The 13,017-nt window shown below is 44.7% G+C and overlaps 1 protein-coding gene across 1 annotated transcript in view; it reads right to left on the bottom strand.

Annotated features, from left to right (window-relative positions):
• The window catches only part of SCAMP1 (secretory carrier membrane protein 1), a 65,625-nt gene that overhangs the window by 8,901 nt on the left and 43,707 nt on the right, over positions 1–13,017 (bottom strand). Inside the window, exon 6 of the mRNA XM_040421393.1 lies at positions 6,314–6,473. Coding sequence (XP_040277327.1) covers positions 6,314–6,473 — 160 coding nt within the window. The remainder of the gene's footprint in view (positions 1–6,313; positions 6,474–13,017) is intronic.

Genomic DNA, 13,017 nt, shown 5'->3' on the forward strand with positions numbered 1-13,017 from the left:
CCTACACTAATAGTGTACCTGAGTGTGGAACTAGCGGAAACACTCCCCTATGCATAGGGCAGGCTGGTCAGGACAGTCAGGACAAAAAACGGTGGTGTCACGCCTTATTCCACCCCTGCTGCAGACACAACATCTTTTTCTTGGGGAACGTTGAGTTGGGGTACCAGGATAGACAGACGGGAAGTGTCTGCCATGTAGCCGGCTCACTACATCAGGGCCTTGGGGCACAGACCCTCCTGGATACAGGAGTTCCGAAATGATCTCTTCCTGGAATTTTAGGAAGGATCCTGTTCTCCCAGCCTTACTGTAGAGAACAAAACTATTATACTTAGCCAATTGAATTAAATATACAGACACCTTTTTATACCAGCGTCTGGTGCGTCGGGAAACTAAATAGGGAGCCAACATCTGGTCATTGAAGTCCACCCCTCCCATGTGAAGGTTATAGTCATGGACAGAGAGGGGTTTCACAATGACTCCAGTTGCCCGTTCAATTTGGACAGTCGTGTCTGCGTGAATGGTGGACAGAAGGTAAACGTCCCTCTTGTCCCTCCACTTCACCGCGAGCAGTTCTTGGTCACACAAGGCAGCCCTCTCCCCCCGTGCAAGTCGGGTACTAACGAGCCGTTGGGGGAAGCCCCGGCGACTAGGTCGCGCGGTGCCACAGCATTGAATTCCGACTAGATGTAAGTGCCGAAAGAGGGCCACGCTTGAGTAAAAATTGTCCACGTATAAGTGGTACCCCTTGTGGAGTAAGGGTGACACCAAGTCCCAGACAATCTTGCCACTGCTCCCCAGGTAGTCAGGACATCCGACCGGCTCCAGTTTTGAGTCTTTTCCCTCATAGACCCTAAAACGATATGTATAGCCTGTGGCCCTTTCACAGAGCTAAGGCTACTTTCACACTAGCGTTCGGAGCGGATCCGTCTGATGTGTCATCAGACGGATCCGCTCCTATAATGCAGACGTTCGCATCCGTTCCGAACGGAGCCGTCTGCATTATAAACTTAGAAAATTTTCTAAGTGCGAAAGTAGCCTGAGCGGATCCGTTCAGACTTTACATTGAAAGTCAATGGGGAACGGATCCGCTTGAAGATTGAGCCATATAGTGTCATCTTCAAGCGGATCCGTCCCCATTGACTTCCATTATAAGCCTGGACGGATCCGCTCGCCTCCGCACGGCCAGGCGGACACCCGAACGCTGCAAGCAGCGTTCAGGTGTCCGCTCACTGAGCGGAGCGGAGGCTGAGCGCTGGCAGGCGGATGCATTCTCAGTGGATCCGCCTCCACTGAGAATGCATTAGGGCCGTGCGGATGCGTTCGGTGCCGCTCGTGAGCCCCTTCAAACGGAGCGCACGAGCGGACACCCGAACGCTAGTGTGAAAGTAGCCTTATACAGTTTGACCCCATAACGGGCGCGCTTGCTGGGGATGTACTGTTTTATGCCAAGGCGCCCGGTAAAATGTACTAGGGACTCGTCTATGCAGATGTTTTGATTAGGGGTATACGCATCTGCAAATCTGGATGACAAATGGTCTATGAGGGGCCGAATTTTGTGGAGCCGGTCATAAGCAGGGTGGCCTCTTGGAAAGGCTGGGCATAGAAGCTTTCCGGATTGGCGGTAATAAACTGTGTGGCGTAGCGGTTGGTTTCTGCCACAACTAGGTCATAGAGATCCGCGGTGAAGAACAGCTCAAAAAACTGAAGGGCCGATCCTAAATGAGCCGTCTCCACGCGAACTCCAGACTGGGCGGTAAAAGGGGGCAATACGGGTGCGGCGGAAGCAGGGGAGTGCCAATTGGGATTTGCCAGCACCTCTGGGAGACTAAGGGTTCTACGGGCCTGTGAACGCGGTGGCTGCGACAGGGGAGTTACTGCATGTGCCACCGTACCAGCTGGAACTGCCCTTCTGGTGCTCGCCACTTCACCAGGGAATACGGCAGTGCTGGTAGAAGGTCCAGGATGTGCTGCGCTGCTGGTGTATGCCGCACCATAAACAAGATCAGCGCTAGCACCACTCTGCTGCAAATGAGGGTCATCATGCAGGGTAGGCAGAACCCTGACATGGGATCGGGTACGTCTGGCCGTAGCAGGGACCTCTACCTCGTCATCCTCACTAGCGGTTAGAGTGCCACTGCTGTCTACAGGTTCATATTCTGAACCACTGGATTCAGCGGGTGAGGCGTCCCCATCGCTTTCATCCATCAGGGCCAGAATCCTGTAGGCCTCTTCAGCGGAATACCCCTTGTTTGACATTTTGGGTTCACTAAATTTAGGGGGTATTCCTCTGAGACTACCCAGGAAAAAGAGCAAACCTACCTAGCAAAAAGGAGTGCTTGCGAAGTAAAGCTGCGATCGCTAATAAAGATCCAAAAAGCTCAAAAGTGATCTTTATAGCGGCGCAGCGATTTTACCGTGTTTTTGCAGTGATCAGAAAAAAAAAATTCTGTCACTGCGGTGGGGCGGACTGAACGCAAGTGTGGGCACAAGATCAGGCCTGATCGGGCGAACACTGCGTTTTTTGTAGAACCTAAGGTGACCCTAATGTACTGATATAGATCTGATTGCGATCAGTATTGATCACTTACAGATACTATATAGTACTAGTGCTGATTAGCGACAGCGATGACGCTAATCAGCGACTAATCGGTGACTGCGGTGCGGTGGGCGCTAAACTACCTAACAAGTGGCTAACTAACTGGCGGTGATAAGGGACCCTTACGGGGGGGTGATCAGTGACAGGGGGTGGACAAGGGGGTGATCAGGGAGTCTAATATGGGCGATCAGGTGCTAAATAAGGGGTTAAATAAATGACAGGGTAATGTCTAATGTGTAGTGTGGTGATTTGGTGCTACTTACTGAGCTGCCTGTGTCCTCTGGTGGTCGATCCAAGCGAAAGGGACCACCAGAGGACCAGGCAGCACTTATATCAGACGCTATTTTCAAAATAGCGTCTGATATAAGCATTTCATTTGTCCATTCAAAAATCTACAGCCTGCCAGCCGATGATCACGGCCGGCAGGCTGCAGAAGAACTTGTGCACTATGCGTTCCTGTGAACGCGCGCTCCTGTGTGCGCGCGTTCACAGGAAATCTCGGCTCACGCGAGATGACGCCAATCGGCGTTAGCGTAGCCTGGGGGAGCCGCAGAGATGACGCCTTTCGGCGTTACAGTAGCGGTAAGTGGTTAAGCATCTTTTTCCTAAATGCGGAAACACCCCATTGCAGATATTGCTGGAATCGTTATTGCGTGCTACATCACATTTATAGAGCCACTGGAGGTTAGGCGGGTTCTACTGGGTACTGATATGCCATAAACTGCTGTTTGGGTACACTGCAGGATTTAGAATTTAAAGACCACCTTTTGGCTTTTGCAGCGCATATTTTGATGGATTGGTTTACAGCCGCCATGTTGCTATTTAACAGCCTCTGAGGCACAAGTACAGATCTTTTCTGGGAACTATGGGGGAGATTTATCAAGACTGGCACTTTCTGCGCCCGTCATGATTTCTGATGCGCTGCCGGAGAAGAATTAGGTGCACTTTTCTGCAGTCCAAAAGTGTGTGTGTGTGGGGAAATACTAATTTGGGGCAAATACTAATGAGACGCTTCCATTATGGAAGCGCTCATTAGTACCAGAGGACCGGGAAGCGGTGAAGGCATTGTACTCACCGCTTCCTGGTCCTCGGCTGTCGGCTGCACAGCACAGCACAGCCGGAGGATGCAGATAGCGCTGGAGGAGAGGAGCAGCGGCGTCCAGGAGCAGGTGAGGCAAGTGTTTTTATATTTATTTTATATTTATGAGGCTGATTGACGCTACTGGGGGCTGCTGGAGAGGCATGGGGCTCTTCTCTGAGGTCTGATTGGGGGTCATTCATATTGGGGTCTGAGCTGAGGTCTGATTGGGGGTCTGAGCTGAGGTCTTAACATTGGGGCGGTTAGCTGAGGTCTGATTAACATTGGGGGTCTGATTGGTGGTCTGACCTGAGGTATAATGAAAAATATTTTTTTTCTTATTTTGCCCCTGTAAAACCTAGGTGAGTCTTAAGGGCAGGTGCGTCTAATAGGGCGAAAAATACGGTCCTTATGTACAGTTCTTTAGTGTGTTGTATTCTATATATGAATTAGTAAAGTTATATGCAAATCACTGTGAGCCATCTTTCTGAATTTTTGGTGTCTACTTATATCACTGAGTGGTGGTCAGTGAGCATCTCTATTCTATTGATAAAGATAAATCTGTCACAGTGACTGACCATGCTCCCTTTTAGAAAAGAGCAGGGGACGGTGGAAAATGGCAGATGCCACATTTTTTTAATAAGTCACACCTGTGACTCCTTAACACCACTTTTCAGGCGCATAGGGAATGATGAATCTACCCCATATGATTTTTGGATGGAGCTCAGTGGAGCTGTGTGAGGGAATATTTTTTGCAGGATAAGTTGCCATCACCATTAGTCCTATTTTGCAGTACATATGATTTTTTGATCACGTTATTTCACTTTCTGGGAAGCAGAATAAAGAAAAGGCAGCAATTCTGCCAGTGCTTTATTATTGCGGCATACAAGAAGGAAAAATGTCATGTTATCTGGTCCCTACAATTACAGAGATACCAATTTTATATATATTTTTTTATGTTTTGCTACTTTTACACACAATTTTTTTTGGGGGGGAAAAACATCATGTTTGTGTCCATTTCCCAAGAGGCATTTTTTTTTTCCTGGCAATGGTCTTGTGTGAGGGCTCATTATTTGTGGGATGAATTGAGGTTGTGATTGGTACGATTTTGAGGTACATAGATTTTTTTTGATCACTTGATATGTTTTTTTGCAAGGCAACATGACCTAAAAATGACTGTTCTGGCACAGTTTTTATGGCGTTCACCTGACAGGGTAGATTTGACGTTATGGAAGCAGCGATACCAAATATGTTTTTTTTTGTTTTTTTTTTTCCTTCTTCAGTTTTACATAATAGAGCATTTAAAAAAACAAACAAAAAAAAAAACATTGTTTCACTATTTCTGGACATCCATCATTTTTATTTTTCTGGCAATGGTCTTGTGTGAGGGCTTGCTTTTTGCAGGATGAGGTGATGTTTTCACTGGCACCATTTCAGGGTACAAACAATTTTTTGATCGCTTGATATGATTTCTGGAGGGCGAGGTGATCAAAAAATGGCTGTTCTGGCACAGTCTTTTTTTAACACAGCATTCACCTGGCAGGGTAGAGCATGTGATATTTTTATAGAGTCAGTCAATAGCGCTGAGGTGATACCAAATATGTTAATTTTTTTTACAATTGTACATGCCATTTATTTATTTTTTTACACTTGAAACTTTTTTTACTTTTATTAGTCCCCGATTCCTGTTTCAATGCATTACTGTAAATGCTGTATGGTACTGCATTGGAATTGGCAGTTTTACACTAACAGTTCACCAATGAGACCAGGGCTGGGCCTCACAGGCCTCGGTACATGGTAGGCCTCTTGTAAGGGTCCATTCACACGTCCGTATGTGTTTTGCGGATCCGCAAAACACAGACACTTGCAATGTGCGTTCCGCATTTTGTGGACTGCACATCGCCGGCACTCTCCTAGAAAATGCCTTTTCTTCTCCGAAATTGCGGACAAGAATAGGACATGTTCTATTTTTTTGCGGAACGGAAGTGCTGATCCACAAATGTGGACAGCACATTCCGACCCCATTGAAAATGAATGGGTCCGCACCTGTTCCGCATAATTGCAGAATGGATGTGGACCCATTTTGCAGACGTGTGAATGGACCCTAAGGCACCTGGTGATCGCATCACAGGGAATTGATGGAGTTTGAGAGAGAGTTTCTTCTCTAAGGATTTCATCTACCGGCATTGGAGTTTTCAGCGATGCCAGAGATATATCAGAGGCCCAGCAGTCCTTTACAGACAGGCCCCTGTACTAATCGAGCATGCACGGAGGAACGCGCGTCCGTGAGAGGTTAAAAAGACCTTACCTGGCTATAGCACTCAAACTAGTCAGTGATAGAGGTTTCCGGTTCATTGGCTCTATGTTCTGAGCAAATACTTGTTCTTCATTATTTATAGTCACCTAACTGGATCCACCAGTTAATGTTAGTCACTGCTAGAACAATATTCTGAACAGGCCTGTGTTAATGTTGTACTTTATTTTTTATGTTTTTTGTGCAACACACGTGCTCGATATTGTTAATCCTTGAAATATGCAAATCTTTATGCATACATGTACTCAGCGCCATACAATAAGTATTGGTTTGTTGCTTAGGTTTATAATCCAATAAAAATCTATTGAAACTAAAAAGACCTTACCTGAAGGCTCCATACAATGGTCGATACCAGCATACAAAGGAGCATGGTGTGAAAAGCAAGAACCACAGGATGGCCAATCCGAAGTCAACGCCTCGACTTGTATCGACGCAGAACCACGCCAGACAACCAAAGATATTTACAAACAGCGTGACTGTATGGACTGTGGAAGAGAAAAACAATAGGGTCACTAAATACAGTTCAATAAACTTTAGCCATGTGCGCCTTCATGCAATTTTGCATTAAAAAAAAAAAAAAAAAAAAGTAATGGTTTGTGTAAACAATAAAAACACTAATAATATACCCACACATACCAAACTTGCACACAGATTTTTTGGCAATCCATTTACATTCAATATAGAATCTCCACGCAGATTTATGACTGCATGGCAGAAAAAAACTATTTCAGACAGAAACAGAGGATTAGCCCTATTAAATGACAAAGGAGCTAATCTTTGTGCGGATCTGCACTAGATTCACCAGATTCAGTGTCAGCCTTGGATTTCCGCAGCTGAAATACACATCCGATTTTAACCTCTTAAGGACCGGGCTCATTTTCATCTTAAGGACCAGGCCATTTTTTGCAAATCTGACCAGTGTCACTTTATGTGTGAATAACTTTAAAACGCTTTTACTTATCCAGGCCATTCTGAGATAGTTTTTTCGTCACATATTGTACTTCATGACACTGGAAATTTTTGACTCCATTTTACTAAAGATTTAGAAAAATTTGCAAACTTCCAAGTTTCAATTTCTCTACTTCTATAATACATAGTAATACCTCCAAAAATAGTTATTACTTTACATTTCACATATGTCTACTTTATGTTTTGATCATTTAGGGAATGACATGTTATTTTTTGGGGATGTTACAAGGCTTAGAAGTTTAGAAGCAAATCTTGAAATTTTTCAAAAAATTTCTAAAACCCACTTTTTCAGGACCAGTTCAGGTCTGAAGTCACTTTGTGAGGCTTACATAATAGAAACCACCCAAAAATGACCCCATTTTACAAACTACACCTATCAAGGTATTTAAAACGGATTTTACAAACTTTGTTAACCCTTTAGGTGTTCCACAAGAATTAATGGAAAATAGATAAAATTTCAAAATTTCACTTTTTGGGCAGATTTTCCATTTTAACCACCTCAGCCCCCAGTGCTTAAACACCCTGAAAGACCAGGCCACTTTTTACACTTCTGACCTACACTACTTTCACCGTTTATTGCTCGGTCATGCAACTTACCACCCAAATGAATTTTACCTCCTTTTCTTCTCACTAATAGAGCTTTCATTTGGTGGTATTTCATTGCTGCTGACATTTTTACTTTTTTTGTTATTAATCGAAATTTAACGATTTTTTTGCAAAAAAATGACATTTTTCACTTTCAGTTGTAAAATTTTGCAAAAAAAACGACATCCATATAGAAATTTTGCTCTAAATTTATTGTTCTACATGTCTTTGATAAAAAAAAAATGTTTGGGTAAAAAAAAAATGGTTTGGGTAAAAGTTATAGCGTTTACAAACTATGGTACAAAAATGTGAATTTCCGCTTTTTGAAGCAGCTCTGACTTTCTGAGCACCTGTCATGTTTCCTGAGGTTCTACAATGCCCAGACAGTACAAACACCCCACAAATGACCCCATTTCTGAAAGTACACACCCTAAGGTATTCGCTGATGGGCATAGTGAGTTCATAGAACTTTTTATTTTTTGTCACAAGTTAGCGGAAAATGATGATTTTTTTTTTTTTTTTTTTTTTCCTTACAAAGTCTCATATTCCACTAACTTGTGACAAAAAATAAAAACTTCTATGAACTCACTATGCCCATCAGCGAATACCTTGGGGTCTCTTCTTTCCAAAATGGGGTCACTTGTGGGGTAGTTATACTGCCCTGGCATTCTAGGGGCCCAAATGTGTGGTAAGGAGTTTGAAATCAAATTCTGTAAAAAATGACCTGTGAAATCCGAAAGGTGCTCTTTGGAATATGGGCCCCTTTGCCCACCTAGGCTGCAAAAAAGTGTCACACATCTGGTATCTCCGTACTCAGGAGAAGGTGGGGAATGTGTTTTGGGGTGTCATTTTATATATACCCATGCTGGGTGAGAGAAATATCTTGGCAAAAGACAACTTTTCCCATTTTTTTATACAAAGTTGTCATTTGACCAAGATATTTATCTCACCCAGCATGGGTATATGTAAAAAGACACCCCAAAACACATTCCTCAACTTCTCCTGAGTACGGGGATACCAGATGTGTGACACTTTTTTGCAGCCTAGGTGGGCAAAGGGGCCCATATTCCAAAGAGCACCTTTCGGATTTCACTCCTCATTTTTTCCTGAATTTGATTTCAAACTCCTTACCACACATTTGGGCCCCTAGAATACCAGGGCAGTATAACTACCCCACAAGTGACCCCATTTTGGAAAGAAGACACCCCAAGGTATTCCGTGAGGGGCATGGCGAGTTCCTAGAATTTTTTATTTTTTGTCACAAGTTAGTGGAAAATGATGATTTTTTTTTTTTTTTTTTTTTTTTCATACAAAGTCTCATATTCCACAAACTTGTGACAAAAAATAAAAACTTCCATGAACTCACTATGCCCATCAGCGAATACCTTGGGGTCTCTTCTTTCCAAAATGGGGTCACTTGTGTGGTAGTTATACTGCCCTGGCATTCTAGGGGCCCAAATGTGTGGTAAGTAGGTAAATGACCTGTGAAATCCGAAAGGTGCTCTTTGGAATGTGGGCCCCTTTGCCCACCTAGGCTGCAAAAAAGTGTCACACATCTGGTATCTCTGTATTCAGGAGAAGTTGAGGAATGTGTTTTGGGGTGTCTTTTTACATATACCCATGCTGGGTGAGATAAATATCTTGGTCAAATGCCAACTTTGTATAAAAAAATGGGAAAAGTTGTCTTTTGCCAAGATATTTCTCTCACCCAGCATGGGTATATGTAAAATGACACCCCAAAACACATTCCCCAACTTCTCCCGATTACGGAGATACCAGATGTGTGACACTTTTTTGCAGCCGAGGTGGGCAAAGGGGCCCATATTCAAAAGAGCACCTTTCGGATTTCACAGGTCATTTTTTACAGAATTTGATTTCAAACTCCTTACCACACATTTGGGCCCCTAGAATGCCAGGGCAGTATAACTACCCCACAAGTGACCCCATTTTGGAAAGAAGAGACCCCAAGGTATTCGCTGATGGGCAATGTGAGTTCATGGAAGTTTTTATTTTTTGTCACAAGTTAGTGGAATATGAGACTTTGTATGAAAAAAAAATAAAAAAAAAAAATAAGCATTTTCCACTAACTTGTGACAAAAAATAAAAAATTCTAGGAACTCGCCATGCCCCTCACAGAATACCTTGGGGTGTCTTCTTTCCAAAATGGGGTCACTTGTGGGGTAGTTATACTGCCCTGGCATTTTCCAGGGGCCCTAATGTGTGGTAAGTAGGTAAATGACCTGTGAAATCCTAAAGGTGCTCTTTGGAATATGGGCCCCTTTGCCCACCTAGGCTGCAAAAAAGTGTCACACATGTGGTATCGCCGTATTCAGGAGAAGTTGGGGAATGTGTTTTGGGGTGTCATTTTACATATACCCATGCTGGGTGAGAGAAATATCTTGGCAAAAGACAACTTTTCCCATTTTTTTATACAAAGTTGGCATTTGACCAAGATATTTCTCTCACCCAGCATGGGTATATGTAAAATGACACCCCAAAACACATTCCCCAACTTCTCCTGAGTACGGCGATACCAGATGTGTGACACTTTTTTGCAGCCTAGATGCGCAAAGGTGCCCAAATTCCTTTTAGGAGGGCATTTTTAGACATTTGGATACCAGACTTCTTCTCACGCTTTGGGGCCCCTAGAATGCCAGGGCAGTATAAATACCCCACATGTGACCCCATTTTGGAAAGAAGACACCCCAAGGTATTCAATGAGGGGCATGGCGAGTTCATAGAAATTTTTTTTTTTTGGCACAAGTTAGCGGAAATTGATATTTTTAATTTTTTTCTCACAAAGTCTCCCGTTCCGCTAACTTGGGACAAAAATTTCAATCTTTCATGGACTCAATATGCCCCTCACGGAATACCTGGGGGTGTCTTCTTTCCGAAATGGGGTCACATGTGGGGTATTTATACTGCCCTGGCATTCTAGGGGCCCTAAAGCGTGAGAAGAAGTCTGGAATATAAATGTCTAAAAAATTTTACGCATTTGGATTCCGTGAGGGGTATGGTGAGTTCATGTGAGATTTTATTTTTTGACACAAGTTAGTGGAATATGAGACTTTGTAAGAAAAAAAAAAAAAAATTCTGCTAACTTGGGCCAAAAAAATATCTGAATGGAGCCTTACAGAGGGGTGCTAAATGACAGGGGGGTGATCAATGACAGGGGGGTGATCAATGACAGGGGGGTGATCAATGACAGGGGGGTGATCAATGACAGGGGGGTGATCAGGGAGTCTATATGGGGTGATAACCACAGTCATTGATCACGCCCGTGTAAGGCTTCATTCAGACGTCCGGATGCGTTTTGCGGATCCGATCCATCTATCAGTGCATCCGTAAAAATCATGCGGACATCTGAATGGAGCTTTACAGGGGGGTAATCAATGACAGGGGGGTGATCAATGACAGGGGGGTGATCAGGGAGTCTATATGGGGTGATCACCACAGTCATTGATCATGCCCCTGTAAGGCTTCATTCAGACGTCCGGATGCGTTTTGCGGATCGGATCCATCTATCAGTGCATCCGTAAAAATCATGCGGACATCTGAATGGAGCTTTACAGGGGGGTAATCAATGACAGGGGGGTGATCAATGACAGGGGGGTGATCAGGGAGTCTATATGGGGTGATCACCACAGTCATTGATCATGCCCCTGTAAGGCTTCATTCAGACGTCCGGATGCGTTTTGCGGATCGGATCCATCTATCAGTGCATCCGTAAAAATCATGCGGACATCTGAATGGAGCTTTACAGGGGGGTAATCAATGACAGGGGGGTGATCACCACAGTCATTGATCATGCCCCTGTAAGGCTTCATTCAGACGACCGGATGCGTTTTGCGGATCCGATCCATGTATCAGTGCATCCGTAAAAATCATGCGGACATCTGAATGGAGCTTTACAGGGGGGTGATCAGGGAGTCTATATGGGGTGATCACCACAGTCATTGATCATGCCCCTGTAAGGCTTCATTCAGACGTCCGGATGCGTTTTGCGGATCCGATCCATCTATCAGTGCATCCGTAAAAATCATGCGGACATCTGAATGGAGCTTTACAGGGGGGTAATCAATGACAGGGGGGTAATCAATGACAGGGGGGTGATCAGGGAGTCTATATGGGGTGATCACCACAGTCATTGATCATGCCCCTGTAAGGCTTCATTCAGACGTCCGGATGCGTTTTGCGGATCCGATCCATCTATCAGTGCATCCGTAAAAATCATGCGGACATCTGAATGGAGCTTTACAGGGGGGTAATCAATGACAGGGGGGTGATCACCACAGTCATTGATCATGCCCCTGTAAGGCTTCATTCAGACGACCGGATGCGTTTTGCGGATCCGATCCATGTATCAGTGCATCCGTAAAAATCATGCGGACATCTGAATGGAGCTTTACAGGGGGGTAATCAATGACAGGGGGGTAATCAATGACAGGGGGGTGATCAGGGAGTCTATATGGGGTGATCACCACAGTCATTGATCATGCCCCTGTAAGGCTTCATTCAGACGTCCGGATGCGTTTTGCGGATCCGATCCATCTATCAGTGGATCCGTAAAAATCATGCGGACGTCTGAATGGAGCTTTACAGGGGGTTGATCAATGACAGGGGGGTAATCAATGACAGGGGGGTGATCAGGGAGTCTATATGGGGTGATCAGGGGTGATTAGGGGTGATCAGGGGCTAATAAGGGGTTAATAAGTGATGGGGGGGGGGTGTAGTGTAGTGTAGTGGTGCTTGGTGCTACTTTACTGAGCTACCTGTGTCCTCTGGTGGTCGATCCAAACAAAGGGGACCACCAGAGGACCAGGTAGCAGGTATATTAGACGCTGTTATCAAAACAGCGTCTAATATACCTGTTAGGGGTTAAAAAAAACACATCTCCAGCCTGCCAGCGAACGATCGCCGCTGGCAGGCTGGAGATCAACTCTCTTACCTTCCGTTCCTGTGAGCGCGCGCGCCTGTGTGCGCGCGTTCACAGGAAATCTCGCGTCTCGCGAGATGACGCGTATATGCGTGACTGTGCGCAGCGCTGCCACCTCCGGAACGCGATCCTGCGTTAGGCGGTCCGGAGGTGGTTAATTATTTTTTCCCCAGTTACAAACCAAGGGTTAACAGCCAAACAAAACTCAATATTTATAACCCCGATTCTGTAGTTTACAGAAACACCCCATATGTGGTCGTAAACTACTGTACGGGCACACGGCATGGCGCAGAAGGAAAGGAATGCCAAACGGTTTTTGGAAGGCAGATTTTGCTGGACTGGTTTTTTGACACCATGTCCCATTAGAAGCCCCCCTGATGCACCCCTAGAGTAGAAACTCCAAAAAAGTGACCCCATTTTGGAAACTACGGGATAGGGTGGCAGTTTTGTTGGTACTATTTTAGGGTACATATGATTTTTGGTTGCTCTATATTACACTTTTTGTGAGGCAAGGTAACAAGAAATAGCTGTTTTGGCAG

Source organism: Bufo bufo, chromosome 2, assembly GCF_905171765.1.
Source record: "Bufo bufo chromosome 2, aBufBuf1.1, whole genome shotgun sequence".
Lineage (NCBI taxonomy): Eukaryota > Metazoa > Chordata > Amphibia > Anura > Bufonidae > Bufo > Bufo bufo.